This window comes from Heteronotia binoei, chromosome 19 (assembly GCF_032191835.1).
Source record: "Heteronotia binoei isolate CCM8104 ecotype False Entrance Well chromosome 19, APGP_CSIRO_Hbin_v1, whole genome shotgun sequence".
Lineage (NCBI taxonomy): Eukaryota > Metazoa > Chordata > Lepidosauria > Squamata > Gekkonidae > Heteronotia > Heteronotia binoei.
In genome coordinates, this window is record NC_083241.1 from 5,529,869 (window position 1) to 5,551,681 (window position 21,813).

General features: G+C 49.2%; 1 protein-coding gene across 2 annotated transcripts in view; it reads left to right on the forward strand.

Moving 5' to 3' along the window:
* IGDCC3 (immunoglobulin superfamily DCC subclass member 3) overlaps positions 1-21,813 on the forward strand; it is a 144,505-nt gene that overhangs the window by 116,206 nt on the left and 6,486 nt on the right. For both annotated transcript variants that reach the window (XM_060260250.1, XM_060260251.1), the window contains exons 7-11: positions 9,536-9,783; positions 13,337-13,501; positions 16,904-17,092; positions 19,705-19,809; positions 20,654-20,792. In XM_060260250.1, coding sequence (XP_060116233.1) covers positions 9,536-9,783; positions 13,337-13,501; positions 16,904-17,092; positions 19,705-19,809; positions 20,654-20,792 — 846 coding nt within the window. The remainder of the gene's footprint in view (positions 1-9,535; positions 9,784-13,336; positions 13,502-16,903; positions 17,093-19,704; positions 19,810-20,653; positions 20,793-21,813) is intronic.

The following is a 21,813-nucleotide window of genomic DNA, read 5'->3' on the forward strand; positions in this document are numbered from 1 at the left end:
TTCCGCTCCTGTGAGCTCCTGCCCAAAATGAGGCCTGTCTATGATCATCTGTGCTGGAGGCCGAACTGCAGAGTGAATGCCCGCATCAGATCCCCACAAAGTTGTTTCCCAGAGCTGTTTCGTGTTTTTCCTTGTGTCTTGTTTTGGTTCGCCAAGAAACACAAATGGACCCTGCACTCCCTGCCCTTGGAGATAATGGTGCCCTTGACGCCAACTTTGCCGTGGATCTGCTTTCTTTTTTCCAGTGGGGGGGGGTGCAAATAACCGTGTTTTCCTGGTAGGAAGTAGCGATATTTGTGTTGCAGAAATAGCAGGGTGGGATAAGCTTAGGGTGAAAATTACTGGTTGGTGGGCTTAGTTTCCGTGGAAATGACTTGGAACGGCTCAGGTAGAAATAGCAGATCTCGAGCGATAAATCTGCAGGTTTATTATAAGCCCTTAACACAATATCCAAAGTATTAAGTATACTGACTGCTCTATGTATGTTTGTGTGCGTGCGTGCAACACATAAAACAATAAAATAGCAGTAAAACATTGATCAACAAATAAAATACCCAGGGGTTTTTTTTTGTAGAAAAAGCCCAGCAGGAACTCATTTGCATGTTAGGCCACACCCCATGACATGACAGTACTCCAGGCGAGGTCTAACCAGAGCAGAGTAAAGCGATACCATCACTTCATGTGATCTGGACACTCGACTTCTGTTGATACAGCCCAAAATTGCGTTTGCCTTTTTAGCCGCCGCATCACACTGTTGGCTCATGTTCAGCGTAGGGTCCACTAAGACTCCGAAATCCTTTTTGCACATACTACTGCCAAGACAAGTCTCCCCCACCCCAATGAAAGTGCGATGACTCCTAGACATCCCCACTGAATGCAGAAACTTCCTGCTTTCCCTGTGGGAGGAAATCCTGGGGACATTGAAGCAGTCACCATTGTGCAAGCTTATTGGTTTTCAGCCTTTTTGCCTCTGAGATCTGCAGTGATACGTGAATCCACCAAGCTGCCCTCTACAGAATCAGACCATCGGCCCATCAAGGGCAGTATTGTCTGCTCAGGCTGGTAGCTGCTCTCCAGGGTCTCAGGCAGAAGTCTTTCCTATTACCTACTGTCTGGTCCTTTTAACTGGAGATGCCAGGGATTGAACCTGTGACCTTCTGCATGCCAAACAGATGCTCTACCAATGAACCATGGCCCCTCCCAAACAGCATAACCCATGAAGCTGCCTTATAGTGAATCAGACCCTCCGTCAATTGAGATCAGTATTGTCTACTCAGGCTGGTAGCAGCTCTCCAGGGTTTTATGCAGAGGTTTTTCACATCAGCTACTTGGAAGAGCCAGTTTGGTGTAGTGGTTAAGTACATAGACTCTTATCTGGGAGAACCGAGTTTGATTCTACACTCCTCCACTTGCAGCTGCTGGAGTGGTCTTGGGTCAGCCATAGCTCTGGCAGAGGTTGTCCTTGAAAGGGCAGCTGCTGTGAGAGCCCTCTCAGCCCCACCCACCTCACAGGGTGTCTGTTATGAGGGAAGAAGGTAAAGGAGATTGTGAGCCGCTCTGAGACTATGAAATTCAGAATGGATGGTGGGATATAAATCCAATATCCTCTTCTTCTAAAAGGAGTTGCCGGGGATTGAACCTGAGACTTTCTGCACGGTAAGCAGAGGCTCTTCCACTGAGCCCCAGTGCCCCCCCCCCCCTTGTCTGTTTGTCACAGAACTGCCATTTGCATTTCCTAAGGTGCAAAGTCGGTCTCCCTGGAGCATACCATCCTGATGTGGCAAATTAGGAGCACACAGTTTTCAGCAAACAGCCCTAATAGGCTTCCAAAAAACAGGAACAAAAAACCTTAACCCTGGGATTCTGAGGAAGACTGTAGATTTATACCCTGCCCTTCTCTCTGAATCAGAGACTCAGAGGGGCTCACAATCTCCTATATATTCTCCCCCCACAACAGACACCCTGTGATTAACATGTGGAATTCACTGCCACAGGGGGTGATGGTGGCTACAAGTATAGACAGCTTCAAGAGAGGACTGGATAAACGTATGGAGCAGAGGTCCATCCATGGCTATTAGCCACTGCATTTTATTGGAACTGTCTGGGGCAGTGATGCTTGGGGGGGGGGGGGCAAAGTGGAAGGGCTTCTAGCCCCACTTGTGAACCTCCTGATGGCAATTGGGCTTGTTTGTTTTTTTGGCCACTGTGTGACACAGAGTGTTGGACTGGATGGGCCATTGGCCTGATCCAACATGGCTTCTCTTATATTCTTATATGAGGTGGGCTGAGAGGGCTTTTACAGCAGCTGCCCTTTCAAGGACAACTCCTGAGATAGCTATGGCTGACCCAAGGCCATTCCATCAGGTGCAAGTGGAGGAGTGGGGAATCAAACCCAATTCTCCCGGATAAGAGTCCATGCACTTAACCACTACACCAAACTGGCTCTCTCTGAGAAGACCAGGGCTTTTTTTTTGGTAGCATCTTAAGCCACACACCCCTGATGTAGCCAATCCTCCAAGAGCTTACAGGGCTCTTAGTACAGGACCCACTGTAAGCTCTTGGAGGATTGGCTACATCAAGGGTGTGTGGCCTAATATGCGAATGAGCTCCTGCTACAAAAAAAGCTCTGAAGAAGACAGTTTGGAAGGTCAAGGATTTCCTTCAGTGGAAGGCAGGCTCCTTATGAATTATCTCTCCGTGTTGATAGTTCTGAGACCCATAAATCTGAGCAGAGCTATTTTTGTGCATGCAGACATGCGGAATGCTCTTAAAATGCAGGGTGGCAGAAAACAAGCTGTGAAGCAATGGCCCTCACCTCTCTGTTTCTTCCATTTTTGTGCGCGTGACTAAAAGCCATGACGCACTTAGTTCCAGAGGCCGAATCGGTTTGCAAAGTGGCCTTCAGACGCATCTCAGCCGATGGTGCTTAGGAAAAATATTTGCCTGTGTAATGAGGGATCTCTTATCTTCCAGTAATGAGCCCAATGGAACTGTAGCGGGAGCCTCTTAATTAGATTACACACTCTCTCCCCCAGCCCTGAAAATTTCATGTAGATTTTAAAAACCTATTGTACAGTCATAAAAAGGACAGAATGCCCTCAAAGGATTTTGTTTTTGTTAAAGAAAAGAAAGAGAAAGCTATCTCAGGTTGGATTGTTTCCTAATTAATTGCATTAATATGCAATCATTTATTTTTCTTTTGGGGGAGGGAATGGCCGAGGGAGAAGCATCAGCGCAGAAGCCGTGGAGGTTCTCCAAACTCCCGGCCTGAGCTGTTTTGGCAAGTTCATCATCCAAGTTGGCTTTTGGCGACCAAGATGAAGTTCGTGGTCCACAATGGCCAGTGACCAGAAAGCCAAAATGCAGAGTACTGGTGGCTTGACAGGGCTTTAGAAGAAGAAGACTGCAGATTTATACCCCACCCTTCTCTCTGAATCAGAGCTTCAGAGCGGCTTACAATCTCCTATATCTTCTCCCCTCACAACAGACACCCTGTGAAGTGGGGGCAGATTTATACTCCACCCTTCTCCCTGTATCAGAGACTCAGAGCAGCTTACAATCTCCTATATCTTCTCCCCTCACAACAGACACCCTGTGAAGTGGGGGCAGATTTATACCCCGCCCTTCTCCCTGAATCAGAGCTTCAGAGCGGCTTACAATCTCCTATATCTTCTCCCCTCACAAAGTGGGGGCAGATTTATACCCCACCCTTCTCCCTGAATCAAAGCTTTAGAGCGGCTTACAATCTCCTATATCTTCTCCCCTCACAAAGTGGGGGCAGATTTATACCCCACCCTTCTCCCTGAATCAAAGCTTTAGAGCGGCTTACAATCTCCTATATCTTCTCCCCCCACAGCAGACGCCCTGTGATGTAGGTGGGGGTGAGAGAGCTCTCCAAGAAGCTGCCCTTTCAAGGACAACTTCTATGAGAGCTATGACTGACCCAAGGACATTCCAACAGCTGCAAGTGGAGGAGTGGGGAATCAAACCCGGTTCTCCCAGATAAGAGTCCACACACTTAACCACTACACCAATCATGTCCTGGCTGTCTGCCTTGCTCATAGGATCGGAGGGACTTGAAGGATATTATTTATTTGATCTTTCCTGATGCTTATATCATTCTCCTCCCCTCCATTTTATCTTCACAAGAGCCCTGTGAGGTAGGTTAGGCTGAGAGAACAATGGGCCCATGGTCACTCAGTGAGCTGCTGTAGAAGAGCAAGGAATTTGAACCCGGGTCTCCCAAATCTTAAGGAATCTCTCTAACCGCTATTCCACATTTCCTGCTTGCAGCAGGGAGAGGCAGTGAGAAATCTTGGCCCACAGTTAGGGCAGCAGCTGGGGCTTCCCACCAGGAAGAGAGTGTCCAGCTCTCCGGACACCTGCAAAACATGCGGATAAATTGGGTGCCAGGCGACGTCCCTCCAAAGTCGCTGTCTCACCCTGCCGAGCACCATGGCCAGGGATGGAATTCCAGCGGGAGCTCCTTTGCATATTAGGCCACACACCCCTGATGTAGCCAATCCTCCAAGAGCTCACAAGGTTCTTTTTTATAAGCTCTTGGAGGAATGGCTACATCCTGGGGGTGTGGCCTGATATGCAAAGGAGCTCCTGCTAGAATTCCACCCCTGACCATGGCTGTCCGCAGGGCATGAAACTGGCAGGGATTGCTTTGGGCTGGATCGGGCTGATCGTTTCGGCTTCCAGATGTGGTTGGCCAGATGTTTACAAGCAGAGTATTCATGAACACGAGCCAGGCTTCTGTTGTTTTGCTGGCACTTGATACACAGAGGTAGACTTTCTCAGGGCATGGAGGCTCTATTTGATGCAGCATCAGCCGTGCAAAGTCATTCCTAACCAGGGCCGGTCCTGCCACTGGGCAAACCAGGCAGTTGCCTAGGGCACTGGCCCTCTGGGGGCACCATATTGGATGCCCCCATGTGATGTGGTGATGTTACCAGTGTGTGGGGGGGGAAGGGGACACAGAAGTTAGCTTTGTCTAGGGTGCCAGACAGTCTAAGGCAGGGGTGGCCAAACCTGCTGAGAATCAGACTGGAGAGCCAGTTTGGTGTAGTGGTGAAGTGTGCGGACTCTTATCTGGGAGAACCGGGTTTGATTCCCCACTCCTCCACTTGCACCTGCTAGCATGGCCTTGGGTCAGCCATAGCTCTGGCAGAGGTTGTCCTTGAAAGGGCAGCTGCTGTGAGAGCCCTCTCCAGCCCCACCCACCTCACAGGGTGTCTGTTGTGGGGGAGGAAGGTAAAGGAGATTGTGAGCCGCTCTGAGACTCTTCGGAGTGGAGGGCGGGATATAAATCCAATATCTTCATCTACCTCACAGGGTGTCTGTTGGGGGGAGGAAGGGAAAGGAGATTGTAAGCCGCTCTGAGACTCTTCGGAGTGGATGGCGGGATATAAAAACAATATCTTCATCTACCTCACAGGGTGTCTGTTGTGGGGGAGGAAGGTAGAGGAGATTGTGAGCCGCTCTGAGACTCTTCGGAGTGGAGGGCGGGATATAAATCCAATATCTTCATCTATCTTACAGGGTGTCTGTTATGGGGAGGAAACTCTTCTTAACATAAGAGTTTCATAGAATAAATATCAGATGTTTGAGAGCCACAAGACATGAACACCGGATGTTTGTGAGCTGCAAGACAGGAAGGAGGGGAAGAAGGAAGGAAAATGGATGGGGAGAGGGAGTAGGGAGAGGTAGAAAGAAAGCAACTTTAACTTTAAATGCATTCTCCAAGCCATTGGCTGCCTTGGCGAAGAGAAGTGATTTAAAGAGACAAATGCCTTTTCCGAGTCAGCCAATGTGGGGAGGGTGGGGCTTGGAGAACCACACAATATGTGTGAAAGAGCCACCGTTCGGCCACCCCTGGGCCATCCCTGTTACCAACCCTATCTTAAAGCACAAGAACTGCACAGCGCCTGAATTTTGGCAACCTGCGCCTGATCTCGCTGTTTTGAAGCTATACTTTTGTGCTTCGTCCAGGTCTGTTCCCTTCTAACTTGTGAGGTATCAAATAAATTCTCTTTTTGGGGGGTGAGGGGAGCAGCAACGGGCAAATCCCACCCCCGCGCCCCTTGTTACAGTGACAGAGAAGGTGGCTCCCTTGCCTTGACAGCCTAAGAGGGAGGGAGGGGGTCGCCTCATTGCCGTGTTGTGTCTATCACTCCTGCCCCCCTCGAAAGCCGGTGATCTTTAAATGGAGACTGTTTCACACACTTCCCAGATGGCGCTGCGGCATAAATTAGAACCTCGACTGGTTGCAAAAGGCCCAGACTTAATATCTGCAATCCCATCTTCTCCCTCTCCCCTGGGCATCCAAACCCTCTCCAGTCCTCCGGAGAGAATTAATGTTCGCTGCAGGGAGGGGCACCTGACCCCTGGCTCAGAGGAGGCACCAGACACATTTCTCGCATAGTTTTCCTGTGCAGGGTGGGTGGAGGCGTGGGGGGGGGACACAGAGAGAGGAGTTCCTTCTCTTCTAGGATAACTGGAGGCCAGGGTCTCCGGAGGAGCACCAGCTTGGAAGTGCAAAGGCCGCGTTTTGTTCTCCCCCAAAGGGTGGAATTGGAATAAGGTCCTCAGACTTGCAGATGAGGTCGGGTGTAAATTGGCGGCGCAGTTACTCAGAGGCTGGGAGGCCGAGGCGTCAAAGATAGATAGATAGATAGATAGATAGATAGATAGATAGATAGATAGATAGATAGATAGATAGATAGATAGATAGATAGATGGGTGGGTGGGTGGGTGGGTGGGTGGATGGATGGATGGATGGATGGATGGATGGATGGATGGATGGATGGATGGGTAGGTAGGTAGGTAGGTAGGTAGGTAGGTAGGTAGGTAGGTAGGTAGGTAGGTAGGTAGGTAGGTAGGTAGGTAGGTAGGTAGGTAGGTAGGTAGGTGGATGGATGGATGGATCGATGGGTGGGTGGGTGGATGGATGGATGGATCGATGGATGGATGGATCGATGGATGGATGGATGGATGGATGGATGGATGGATCGATGGATGGATGGATGGATGGATGGGTAGGTAGGTAGGTAGGTAGGTAGGTAAGTGGATGGATGGATGGATGGATGGGTAGGTAGGTAGGTAAGTGGATGGATGGATCGATCGATCGATCGATGGGTGGGTGGGTGGGTGGATGGGTGGGTGGGTAGGTAGGTGGGTGGGTGGGTGGGTGGGTGGATGGATGGATAGATAGATAGATAGATAGATAGATAGATAGATAGATAGATAGATAGATAGATAGATAGATAGATAGATAGATAGATAGATAGATAGATAGATAGATAGATAGATAGATAGATAGATAGATAGATAGATAGATGGATGGATGGGTAAGTGGATGGATGGATGGATGGATGGATGGATGGATGGATGGATGGATGGATGGATGGATGGATGGGTGGGTGGGTGGGTGGGTGGGTGGATGGATGGATGGGTGGGTGGGTGGGTGGATGGGTAGGTAGGTGGGTGGGTGGATGGATGGATGGGTGGGTGGGTGGATGGATAGATAGGTAGGTAGGTAGATAGATAGATAGATAGATAGATAGATAGATAGATAGATAGATAGATAGATAGATAGATAGATAGATAGATAGATAGATAGATAGATAGATAGATAGATAGATAATTTTATTTATATCCCGCCCTCCCCGCCGGATCAGGCTCAATGTGCAAGAGGACAAGAAAACCCTCCACTCACTCGGGCGCCTGCCCTTTTGATTTCTCCACTGCTGTGTACTAGGTGTCAAGCATGGGAGTTTCAAAAGAACCAAGCGATGATTTGAAACAAAGTCTTCGTTTATTGATAATCCATTGTGCTCATCAATGGAACAACTTGAAAGTGATACATTTCAGTGTATGGCATCTGGCTTGAGGGGGGTGGGTGGGCTCCCTCTGGGTGTCCTGCCCCCCCAGGGAAAGTGTATGCGCAATACATCGCCTCTCCTTTCCCGGTGTAGTGAACGCTGCGTGGTCACTGTCTGGCTATGCCTGGCAGATGGTCACTGCAATGGCCTCTCCTACATTAGTGCATCCGTGGCAACACCTTCTCGCTGGTCCCCCCCGTTTTTCACAGAGTTTGCCACGTCATGGTGCGGCCGAATGTCTGGCGGTATAACTGGATGGGCAGGCTGGGCTCACCAACCTCGCCAGCCAAGAGAAGGAAAACTCTAACATCAAGCCCGGGCAGACAGAGCTCGTTAATGTAACACCTACCACCTGGAGGACTCGCTGCCGGCGTCCCGGCTTACTGGGCCATGGCAGATGACCTCAAGGTGAAAGGGTGGAGCCAGTACTGCGCACACTGCGCTTCACCTAAAAATTCCTCTGCGCAGGCCTGAAGGGCATATCCACATCCACAACCCACAACCCACCAAGTTCTACAGCGATGGGCAAGGGGCGAAACGGCAGGTGGAAGATGCCACTGGAAGCCGCACTCCCAATCCCACATTTAGGCGGTTCAGGGTATTGGTCGCCTGATGCTGACCCGGAGACGAAAGCATTTTTCGGCAGCACCCTGAACGACCAAGCAGCCTTATTTAGGGACAGCACTGCTTGCTCTGTATAGAGAGGGGCCTAGAAAAGGTGGCCTAAACAAAGCTCGTCTCCCCCCCCCCCAGTTGGCTACCCGCGGTCAACGGGCATCCTTACTTGCGGTCGACAGCACCAACCCCAAATCAGACTTTTCCCTGCAGCCACTGTGGCCGGACCTGCCTGTCCCGCATTGGTCTTGTCAGCCACCAGCGAGCCTGCAGCAGACGTGGACTACTGCACCTTTCTTAAATCTTCGTTCGCGAAGTCAAGCCGAGAGAGAGAGAGAGAGAGAGAGAGAGAGAGAGAGATGGCATCTGCCTTGAAGGGGTACATCAAAGGGGACAGTAGAGATAACTTGGAATTCTAGCATGAGCGTGTGAATTACTACAACGGATGCATTTAGCTATCTTTTGCGATTAGCAACATCCTGAGTGCCAGGCTTGAGCTTGGGAACTGTCGGGCATTCCTGCATTTGTTACAGAAGGTGAGAACTAAGGAAGGGGTTTACATAGCTTTGATATGCATCGATAGCAAAGTAGCAACTTGAATAGTACAGCTTTATATTAAGAATAACTTGCATGTTTGACACTAGGGTTGCCAATCCCCAGGTGAGATTAATGCCCAAACATTTTAGGAAAGAGTTGCGGGCAGTCGTGCCATTGGTAAAGTTGTCCACGGAGAACAAAAGCTCCAAAAAAATTTTTCTTCTGTACAGCAAGGCACAGTAAAAAAGAACGCAACGTGGCAGTACTTGATCCCACGTATGCTTCCAATCGTTACTATCCAGTATGGTCAATTTCCATTGGTCAATTGACCTTACTGGATAGTAACGATTGGAAGCATATTGGATACAAGTGATTGCTAGCATCAGCACGTAAACTGCTTGAGGCTTTCTGTAAGCTCGTAGAAACCTTTGCGAAATGTGGGATCAAGTATTACCGCGTCTCTCTTTGCTTCTCTTTCTCCATCCGCCCTGCAGCACGCTGACCATCTACGGCATCAGCCAGGGAGACGAGGCCATCTACCAGTGCATCGCCGAGAACAGCGCCGGATCCACGCAAGCCAGCGCCAGGCTGACGGTGCTTTGGGCCGACGGGCTGCCCGGCCCGCCCCAAAAGGTGAAAGCCACGACCGTCTCGGCGACGACCATCCAAGTGTCGTGGAGCGAGCCACTGCAGAATACCAAGGAGATTATCGGCTATGTCCTGCACATACGGAGAGCGACAGGTAGGGCGGAAACAGGAGAGCGGCAACAGGAACGGCAGCCGTAGTTATGGAGCCTTTGCCCTGGTTCAATCCAAGGGGGAGCAAGAACCCCACCAAGCAGATAACCTTGGAATATGGTGTTTGAGTGGGCCAAGGACCCTGACTGCTTCTTGCATTTGTAAGATACATTTCCTCTGGGCAGTATACGTGGCCAGTGTGGTATAGTGGTGAAGTGCGCAGACTCTTATCTGAGAGAACCGGATTGGATTTCCCCACTCCTCCGCTTGCAGCTGCTGGAATGGCCTTGGGTCAGCCATAGCTCTCGCAGGAGTTGTCCTCAAAAGGGCAGCTTCCGAGAGTGCTCTCTCAGCCCCACCCACCTCACAGGGTGTTTGTTGTGGGGAGATAAGAGAAAGGAGATTGTAAACCATTCCGAGACTCTGATTCAGAGAGAAGGGCGGGCGGGGTCGTCTTCTTCTTCTACTTCTGAGTGTCAGACAATGGAGCTTCAAATCAACCAGACTTCGATTTGATACAAAGTTTAGGCGTTATTATAGAGTCCTTAGCATCTGAACGAAGAAAGATTGGAACTGATACAGTGTTGCAAATGAGCACGTATCTTAAAGAATTCTACATCAAAGCTTGCTATGCAAAACCCCACACATCTAAACATTGCTAGGTCGGGGTGCTAGGTTTCACACGGGTGCTTCCCCTTATCTCTTTGTTACTGCTGCTTCACAGGAATGGCCGAACTGCCAACCCTGAGGCTCTTATCTTCAAAGGAAAGTATCTTTTGTTAGTTTGCAGGGAAAGGAATGTTCACACCAGCTGTTAGTAACATTCTGTGGCTTCTACTTTGATATGCAGCAAGCCTTCTCATGGTTAGTATCAATGCTAAGAAAATGGAGTCAGTGAGGCTAAGCATTTACTGTAGTTATATTCCAGTGTCTGACACTGAGACCCAGTTTGGTGTCGCGGTTATGTGTGCAGATTCTTATCTGGGAGAACCGGGTTTGATTCCTTACTCCTCCACTTGCACCTGCTGGAATGGCCTTGGGTCAGCTATAGTTCATGCAGAGTTGTCCTTGAAAGGGCAGCTGCTGTGAGAGCCCTTTCAGCCCCACCCAGCTCACAAGGTGTCTGTTATGGGGGGAGAAGATATAAGAGATTGTAAGTGGGGAGGGACGGTGGCTCAGTGGTAGAGTATCTGCTTGGTAAGCAGAAGGTCCCAGGTTCAATCCCTGGCATCTCCAAAAAAAAGGGTCCAGGCAAATAGGTGTGAAAAACCTCAGCTTGAGACCCTGGAGAGCCGCTGCCAGTCTGAGAAGAAAATACTGACTTTGATGGACCAACGGTCTGATTCAGTTTAAGGCAGCTTCATATGTTCATATATGTTCATATGTTCAAGTGCTGTGAGTCTCTGATTCAGAGAGAAGGGCGAGGTATAAATCTTCAGTTATCTTCTTCTTCTTCCCTCTTTTTTATCTTCACAACAACCCTGTGAGGTAGGATGGGATGAGAGAGGGTGATCGCTTCGAGGCTGCATGGGGATTAGAACCCGGGTCTCCCAGATCCAAGACAGACTCTCTGGCCTCTGTGCCACGGTGGTTTAAGGTCGCTCAGTGAACATCATGCCTGAGTGGGGGTTGGAACCCAGATTCTTTCATCTGATGCTCTGAGCCTGTGGGCTCCTTGGAGTTTCTGAGAGAAGGTGGTGGGCTCTGCCACAAAATGGCTGCTGTGAAACAGCTGCCATGGGAGGCGGAGCCAGCCAGTATCATAATGCCCCTGTATAAATCGATGGTGCGGTCTCATTTGGAGTACTGTGTGCAGTTCTGGTCGCCGCACCTCAAAAAGGATATTATAGCATTCGAGAAAGTCCAGAAAAGGGCAACTAGAATGATTAAAGGGCTGGAGCACTTTCCCTATGAAGAAAGGTTGAAACGCTTGGGACTCTTTAGCTTGGAGAAACGTCGACTGCGGGGTGACATGATAGAGGTTTACGAGATAATGCATGGGATGGAGAAGGTAGAGAAAGAGGTACTTTTCTCCCTTTCTCACAATACAAGAACTCGTGGGCAATCGATGAAATTGCTGAGCAGACAGGTTAAAATGTATAAAAGGAAGTACTTCTTCACCCAAAGGGTGATTAACATGTGGAATTCAATGCCACAGGAGGTGGTGGCGGCCACAAGCATGGCCACTTTCAAGAGGGGGTTAGATAAAAATATGGAGCAGAGGTCCATCAGTGGCTATTAGCCACAGTGTGTGTGTGTGTGTGTATTAATATATATTTATATGTATATAAAAATTTTTGGCCACTGTGTGACACAGAGTGTTGGACTGGAGGGGCCATTGGCCTGATCCAACATGGCTTCTCTTATGTTCTTATGTTCAGCCACAAAATGGCTGTCGCCGCTTGCCTTCAGTAACACAGCGAAGAGCCTTGTGCTGCCAAAGCAACGCTTTTAAAAACCTGCACAGCCAATCCAATCCCTTGCGGCCCATCAGACCTTCGCAGCACAAAAAGACCCACCTGGTCATGTCCACTTTTCAAAAATAATTGGCAGACGCCCGGAAAGGTGTTGGCAGGCACTTGGGTGCTCATGGGTCCCCATTCCATGAGGAGAGGTGCAGAGGCATGTATCATAGAGCTAGTTTGGTGTGGTGGCTAAGTGTGCAGACTCTTATCTGGGAGAACCAAGTTTGATTCCCCACTCCTCCACTTGCGGCTGCTGGAATGGCCTTGGGTCAGCCAGAGCTCTCTTATCTGGGAGAACTGGGTTTGATTCCCCACTCCTCCACTTGCACCTGCTGGAATGGCCTTGGGTCAGCCATAGCTCTCTTATCTGGGAGAACCAGGTTTGACTCCCCACTCCTCCACTTGCACCTGCTGGAATGGCCTTGGGTCAGCCATACCTCTCTTATCTGGGAGAACCGGGTTTGATTCCCCCTTCCTCCACTTGCAGCTGCTGGAATGGCCTTGGGTCAGCCTTAGCTCTCTTATCTGGGAGAACCAGGTTTGATTCCCCCCTCCTCCACTTGCAGCTGCTGGAATGGCCTTGGGTCAGCCAGAGCTCTCTTATCTGGGAGAACCGGGTTTGACTCCCCACTCCTCCACTTGCACCTGCTGGAATGGCCTTGGGTCAGCCATAGCTCTCTTATCTGGGAGAACCGGGTTTGACTCCCCACTCCTCCACTTGCACCTGCTGGAATGGCCTTGGGTCAGCCATAGCTCTCTTATCTGGGAGAACCGAGTTTGATTCCCCACTCCTCCACTTACATCTGCTGGAATGGCCTTGGGTCAGCCAGTGCTGTCATAGGAGTTGTCCTTGAAAGGGCAGCTGGTGGGAGAGCTCTCTCAGCCCCATCTACCTCACGGGGTGTCTGTTATGGAGGAGGAAGGGAAAGGAGATTGTGAGCTGCTCTGAGACTATGAGTTTCGGAGTGGAGGGTGGGATATAAATCCAATATCATCATCATCCCCACAAACCAGGCTGTGACAAAAACAGTTTTCTTCTGTTGGGCCCCTAGTAGGATTCTCGCATACCACGCCCTTTCTCTTCCCCTTCAGACCCTGTGGAGATGGAGTACCAGGAGGCCGTCAGCAAAAACACTTTCCAACAGCTCGTGACGGACCTTGAGCCCTCGACCAGCTACAGCTTCTACATTAAGGCATACACCTCTCGGGGTGCAAGCAAGGCCTCGGATGTCATGGTGGTGAGCACGCTGGGGGAAGGTAAGCAATAGCTTTGTGGGAGAGTGCGTGTGTTGCATGTAGAAGGTCCTGGGTTTGAATGCTGCCATCTCCTGTTAAAAGGACCCTGAGGCAGGGAAGTTCCCTGAGCTGAGACCTTGGAGAGTCACTGGTGTCAGAGAAGACAGTACAATGCTTCACTGCTTAACGCTCCCTGCTCAAATTCTGCGCTAGAAAACACATAATTCTGTGCTGTCTGCGTATGCAAAAGAACTGTATTTTACAATATATCTTCGGCATGAAAGGGAGTTGTGAGCTATCCAAGGTGCTGAAATGTCTCCCTGTGACTTCTGTGAAAATCCTACATGTTAGCTTTAGAGATTTCCAGTACATCCCTTCTAGGCGGTCTTTGAAGCCTCAAGGACTAGAATCTTGAGAGATTTTTTTCCCTTCTAAATTAAATGGTGTGGCCTCATTTGGAGTACTGTTTACAATTCTGGTCACTGCACCTCAAAAAAGATATTGTAGCATTGGAAAAAGTCCAGAAAAGGGCAACTAGAATGATTCAAGGGCTGGAACACTTTCCTTATGAAGAAAGGTTAAAGGGCTTGGAGCTCTTTACCTTGGAGAAACATTGACTGAGGGAAGACATGATAGAAGTTTACAAGATTATGCATGGGATAGAGAAGGGAGAGAAAGAAGTACTTTTCTCCCTTTCTCACAGTTCAAGAACTCGTGGACACTCAGTGAAATTGCTGAGCAGTCAGATTAGAACAGATAAAAGGAAGTACTTCTTCACCCAGAGGATGATTAACATGTGGAATTCACTGCTACAGGAGGTGGTGGCAGCTACAAACAGAGAGCATCAAGAGGGAACTGGATAAACATCTGGAGCAGAGGTCCATCAGTGGCTATTAGCCACAGTGTATGGTTGCAACTCACTGTCTGTCTGGGGCAATGATGATCTGTATTCTTGGTGCTTGGGAGAGACAACAGTGGGAGGGCTTCTGGTGTCCTGGCCCCACTGATGTGCCTCCTGATGGCACCTGGATTTTGGCCACTGTGTGGCACAGAGTGTTGGACTGGATGGGCCTTTGGCCTGATCCAGCATGGCTTCTCTTATGTCCTGGGCAGTGGTGCTCTGTATTCTTGGTACTTGTGGGGCAACAGTGGGAGAGCTTCCAGTTTCCTGGCCCCACTGATGGACCTCCTGATGGCGACTGGGTTTTTTGGACACTGTGTGACACAGAGTGTTTGACTGGATGGGCCATTGGCCTGATCCAACAGGGCTTCTCTTATGTCTGAGGCAAGTGATGCTCTATATTCTTGGTGCTTGGGGGGGACACAGTGGGAGGGCTTCTAGTGTCCTGGCCCCACTGATGGACCTCCTGATGGCACTTGGGTTTTGGCCACTGTGTGGCACAGAGTGTTGGACTGGATGGGCCATTGGCCTGATCCAACATGGCTTCTCTTATGTTCTTCTGTGACACAGAGTGTTGGACTGGATGGGCCATTGGCCTGATCCAACATGGCTTCTCTTATGTTCTTCTGTGACACACAGAGTGTTGGACTGGATGGGCCATTGGCCTGATCCGACATGGCTTCTGTTATGTTCTTATGTGACACAGAGTGTTGGACTGGATGGGCCACTGGCCTGATCCACATGGCTTCTCTTATGTTCTTCTGTGACACAGAGTGTTGGACTGGATGGGCCAATGGCCTGATCCAACAGGGCTTCTCTTATGTTCTTCTGTGACACAGAGTGTTGGACTGGATGGGCCACTGGCCTGATCCAACATGGCTTCTCTTATGTTCTTATGTGACACAGAGTGTTGGACTGGATGGGCCACTGGCCTGATCCAGCATGGCTTCTCTGATGTTCTTAAGCATGGTGGCTGCTGTTGCTGATAGCCAAAACCCTGCCTGTGCATGTGATTGCAGCCCTGACTGTGAACTCAGGTCATGAGAAGTATTAAGCAGAGATCTGGAGTGATCTAGACAACTCTAGGGAGTCAGCCAAGCCGCAAATGCCATCGTATGAGGGAGCCAGCTGGGACCTCTAGCGCATTTCCTTGGGGAAGAAGTTCTTCCCAACAACAAATGCGTTAATGTAGTTAGGCTGCTGGAAATTTACTTCAGGCGGTGACTTGTGATTCCTGAGAAGTAATTATTTATTTTGGCATATCTGCTCCTTTGTATAACCTCAGACGGTCCCTTGGGATGGCAAACAGCACCTCCGTGAGATGCACACTCGCTACGTTAAAACTAAGCCTCCTAAAACTCGAATTCTAGCAAACAACACAGGAGCAGCAGGCCATAACGAGGTCAATCAATACCCCACTTTTTACATCCAGTTTTACCATTTACAGATCGCATGCTGAGATTTCCCATAGCCCCGGAGGCATGCTGGGAGAAGAGAGACTTTATGAGCTTCCAAAAGATGAGACCAGAACTGGCCTGATGAGAATTGGGGGTGGGGGGGTGGGGGGGGGTGGGATCCATGGTGCAAAATCATGATTTCTGTGAAGGCCCCGTTTTTCATTCATGTTGGTATAACCCAGGGCTTTTTCTTTAGGAAGAACTCCTTTGCCTATTAGGCCACACACCCCTGATGTAGCCAATCCTCCAAGAGCTTACAGGGCGCTTAGTACAGGGCCTAATGTAAGCTCCAGGAGGACTGGCTACATCAGGGAGGTGTGGCCTAACAGGCAAAGGAGTTCCTGCTCCAAAAAAAGCCCTAGTATAACCACAGGAGAAATCTGGGATTTGGGAGTGAGTTGCTCTTCTGATTACTTCGGTATGCGGGGAGGGGGCAGAGCTCACCTACGAGAAAAGAACAAGGTGTAGGGAAGATTCACAGGAATCCTGTGCATGTGCATGCAGGGTATGTATCTATTAAGCCGTTGAAGCAAGAAACAGTTTGGAGAATTATGGGCAGAGGTGAAATTCTAGCAGGAGCTCCTTTGCATATTAGGCCACACCCCCTCATGTAGCCAATCCTCCAAGAGCTCACAGGGCTCTTTTTTGGTAAGCTCCTGGAGGACTGGCTACATCAGGGGGTGTGGCCTAATATGCAAAGGAGCTCCTGCTAGAATTCCCCCCCCCCCGGTTATAGGCCTTTTTCGCACACGCTTAATGATGCTGCTTCAGTTGACTTCAGTGACTGTTTGCAAGCAGATTTTGCCACTTCACACAGTAAAATCCAGTGGCGAAGTGCATTGCAAGTAGAGTGAAAGGGCATTATTTAGCGGGTGTGAAAGAGCGCAATATAGTTTCCCTTGACATGGAGTTGATAAAGCTCTCCTCTACGACCTCAAGATCTTTTTCCCCTCTCAGCCTTTCCTTCCATCGAAGGGCCTTTGAAAACTTCCTGCCTTGGCTAGAAAGGGACCGAGGAAAAGCTGGGCTTTGCCAAGACGTTTCTTCCCTTCTGCTTTCTCTCAGTGCCGGCTATCCCGTCTCTCTTCATCAAAGTCCTCAACAGCACCACTGTCCAAGCCACGTGGGAGCCCTCCATCAAACTGGGCCAGCACGAAGGATTCAAGCTCTTCTACCGCAGGGTTCACCTGTCCCATTTTAACGGCCCCATCCTGCTGCCCAGTAATACCACATCTTACAACATCACTCACCTGGGTGAGTATGGCTATTGTGCTGTTTATGGAATAGACCAGGGATGTCGAACTCATTGTGATGAGGGACGGATCTGATGTAAATGAGACCTTGTGGGGCCGGGGCAAGCGTGTCGTGAAATGTAATGCCAGGTAGCAAACACAGACCAACATAATTCAAGATTTATTTTTTTTAAAAAAAACAACCTTAAAATAAAACAAACTTTTTTGAATGTTGATCAATACAGAGGCCAAGTCCATACCAAGAGAGCCAGTTTGGTGTAGTGGTTAAGTGTGTGGACTCTTATCTGGGAGAACCGGGTTTGATTCCTCATTCCTCCACTTGCACCTGCTGGAATGGCCTTGGGTCAGCCGTAGCTCTGGCAGAGGTTGTCCTTGAAAGGGCAGCTGCTGTGAGAGCCCTCTCCAGCCCTACCCACCTCACAGGGTGTCTGTTGTGGGGGAGGAAGGGAAAGGAGATTGTGAGCCGCTCTGAGACTCTTCGGAGTGGAGGGCGGGATATAAATCCAATATCTTCATCTACCTCACAGGGTGTCTGTTGTGGGGGAGGAAGGTAAAGGAGATTGTGAGCCGCTCTGAGACTCTTCGGAGTGGAGGGCGGGATATAAATCCAATATCTTCATCTACCTCACAGGGTGTCTGTTGTGGGGGAGGAAGGGAAAGGAGATTGTGAGCCGCTCTGAGACTCTTCGGAGTGGAGGGTAGGATTTAAATCCAATATCTTCATCTACCTCACAGGGTGTCTGTTGTGGGGGAGGAAGGTAAAGGAGATTGTGAGCCGCTCTGAGACTCTTTGGAGTGGAGGGCGGGATATAAATCCAATATCTTCATCTACCTCACAGGGTGTCTGTTGTGGAGGAGGAAGGTAAAGGAGATTGTGAGCCGCTCTGAGACTCTTCGGAGTGGAGGGCGGGGTATAAATCCAATATCTTCATCTACCTCACAGGGTGTCTGTTGTGGGGGAGGAAGGGAAAGGAGATTGTGAGCCGCTCTGAGACTCTTCGAAGTGGAGGGCGGGATATAAATCCAACATCTTCATCTTCTTCTTCAATACCTATTACAAAGACAGGATCCATCTAACGTTAACGACAACTACGAGGTTTAGCAGTCAGCGCAGCAGAATAAAGAAAATTAGTTCAAGAACAAAAATAAATCCTATAACATGGAGTGAGATGGACAAACTAACGAGAATCTTAAGAGACTATGATTTGGAAGTGTACGAAAAGGAGTGGGAAAAGTTTAGATGTTACGTAGAAGAAGAATGGAATATAAAAGGATATTGGACAATTTTTTTCATAATGATCAAGTACTAGAAAAAAGTAGAATATGAATATAGGTTCTTATGGTTTAAGGGTACCTTTAAATGTTAGTATTTTAAGTATATGACTTCGGCGGGAGTCAAGTAACGGGGGGAGGGGGGACTAGAAAATAGCATATGGGATAGATAAAAATAAGGTATTAATGGATATGGTTACCATATGTTATCAATAAAATTGTGTTTACATAAAAAGAACAAAAATAAATCCGTTTCTTGTAAAATAAATTCTGAGGTACAATGTTACGTTCCGCTACATAAGAAATCAAAGGAAACCAAACAGATACAACACACTCTTCGTAGCGTTCTAAAGATAATTCAAATGAGTTACATGCAATTTTGTTCATTATAAACAGTTCCCATAATCTCTGAAACCAATTTTCTAAAGAAGGTGGAGAGGAGTTTACCCAGCTAGCCGCTATAGAAAGTCTGGCAGCTGCAATTAGGATATTTATTAAAATAGAAGTGCATTTCCTAAGCGGGAGATCTTTCCGATTGTGTAATAGATAAACGTCTGGTTTTAAAGTGGTAGCCAGTAACCAGTTTTATTTGGGTTTGAATGTGTTGCCAAAATTTATAGATGTGTTTACAGTTCCACCAAACATGTATATAAGTAGCTAATTCTCCACAGTTTTTTTGTACAAGTAGGTGCAATAGTAGGGACAAATTTGTGAAGTCTGACAGGAGATCGGTACCACCTTTCACGCTGAAAACATTAGCACTCTTGCAACATGCTGTTTATTTAAACCTCTGATAACTGACACCTCTCATTCTGAATTAACTGCATCAAAAAAAAAGGAGACAATGTCTGTACTGTAACACTCTTGAGTATGCTGTTCAGGCGTCATTCTGTAAGTCTGCGTCTGTAAGTTGCAAACCTGCTTTTGATTTGCTTGTGGGCCACATGTTTGACACCCCTGGAATAGCCCATCCTGTTGTGTTCATTTGCTCTGTGTGTTCTACCTGGAGTCCAAGCAAAAAAGGCAGGCTATAAATGACTTGATTAGTAGAATAATGAAATATGGCGGGGGAATATGTCAGAGGGCCGTTGACTCATCTTGGGTTGTCCTGCAGAAGAGCCAGGGATGAACAGCCCAGTGCCCCCCCACAGGCTATCCTGGTTGCCCCCTTCCTTTCCTACTTCTCCATCCTCATCTTCTGTCATCCCCCAATGGTCGCCCACATTCCAACGTCAGCCACCATGTTTCCTGAGCTACTGCCTTGTGGGAGACCGTGCTGGCCAATCAGCCTGCTCCAAAAACAGGCAGGGGTCAGCGTCTCTCCCGCCATTTTTGTTCCAGACCCCACGGTGGTGTATGAAGTCAAGCTGCTCGCCTATAACCAGCACGGTGACGGGAACGCCACCATTCGCTTCGTATCGCTGCGAGAGTCGGTCGAAAGGACAGGTGAGAGGCTGAGCAGTCTTAGGTAACAGATGGCTTTGGGCAGAACAACTGGGGTGAGAGAACGGGTTGTATCCAGGCGAATCGTTTTCACGAGGGTAAGGACTTTCGCTCAGGGAGTGTGATTTTCTTGCCTTCCCCACTTATTCACTTATTTACTTGATTTATACAGAGAGCCAGTTTAGTGTAGTGGTTAAGTGTGGGTTTGGTTCCCCCACTCCTACACTTGCAGCTGCTGGAATGGCCTTGGGCCAGCCATAGCTTTCGTAGGAGTTCTCCTTGAGAGGGCAGTTTCTGTCAGAGCTCTCTCAGCCCCACCCACCTCACAGGGTGTCTATTGTGGGAGGGGGAGGTAAAGGAGATTGTGACCACTTTGAGACTCTAAGATTCAGAGTACAGAGTGGGATATAAATCCAGTATCATCTTCTTTTCTCCCCAGCAGGGACCCAAAACTGGCATCTTAGTTAGTTTAGTTTATTGGATTTATATCCCGCCCTCCCTGCCGAAGCAGGCGCAGGGCGTCCCACAGCCCATAATAACAAAGACAACGACGGCAACAATATACATCAATATAAAAACATTAGCCTAAAAACAATAACCTAAAAAAGTATCAATCAGGTGCTATTGCAATTTTACCCTCACAACTGCCCTCCAAGGTAGGTTAGGATGAGAATTTGTGTCTGCTCCGAGCTTCTGCGGCAGAGTGGGGATTCGAACCTGGCTCTCAGCTGTTTGCCTCATCTTGGACTCCAGCCAGGTCTCTGCAAACAAACCATGCAGAAATCCATGTACTTAATATTCTTCTGCCCTCGCTTACCCTCGCTTACCCTTTGTGTTTCCTCAACAGGTCTGAGCCCCCCCTGCGACTGCATGAAGGACGAACAAGCGAACAAGACCTCGGCCACGGGGATCATCATCGGGATCCACATCGGCGTCACTTGCATCATCTTCTGCGTGCTCTTCCTTATGTTTGGGTACAGGGGACGGTACGAATGTCTCCATTTGCGTTTTGGCAGGGAGCGGGGGAGGATAGCGAGGTCAGCAGTGGCATTCAGAAAACCCTGGAACAAACGGAAGACTGTCCTTGCTGCATGATTTCCCTGGAGAGGTTCGAAGAGCGCCCTGCAAAGAATGCTTCGGGCGTAGAGTGCCCTGTTTTAGAATCTGTGGCCAAGTCTCATCTTTTCTCTTCCCTGTAATTCATAAGAACGCAAGAAAAGCCCTGCTGGATCAGACCAGGGGACTCCATCTACTCCAGCCTCCTGTCTCACACAGAGGCCAAGCAGTTCCTCAAGAGGGCCAACAACAGGGCAGAGAGGCCGAGGCCTTCATAAGAACATCAGAAGAGCCCTGCTGGGTCAGACCAGTGAGGGTCCGTCTACTCCAGCCTCCTGTCTCACACAGAGGCCAAGCAGTTCCTCAAGAGGGCCAACAACAGGGCAGAGAGGCCAAGGCATTCCCCTGAGAAGAACATCAGAAGAGCCCTGCTGGATCAGACCAGTGAGGGTCCATCCATTCCAGCCTCCTGTCTCACACAGGGGCCAGCCAGTTCCTCTGGAGGGCCAACAACAGGGCAGAGAGGCCGAGGTCTTCCCCTGAGAAGAACATCAGAAAAGCCCTGCTGGATCAGACCAGTGAGGGTCCATCTAGTCCAGCCTCCTGTCTCACACAGTGGCCAGCCAGTTCCTCTGGAGGGCCAACAACAGGGCAGAGAGGCTGAGGCTTTCATAAGAACATCAAAAGAGCCCTGCTGGATCAGACCAGTGAGGGTCCATTTAGTCCACCATCCTGTCTCACACAGTGGCCAACAGGACAGAGAGGCCGAGGCCTTCCCCTGAGAAGAACATCAGAAGAGCCCTGCTGGATCAGACCGGGGAGGGTCCATCTAGTCCAGCTTCCTGTCTCACACAGTTGCCAACCAATTCCTATGGATGTCCAGCAACAGGGCAGAGAGGCTGAGGCCTTCCCCTGAGAAGAACATCAGAAGAGCCCTGCTGGATCAAACCA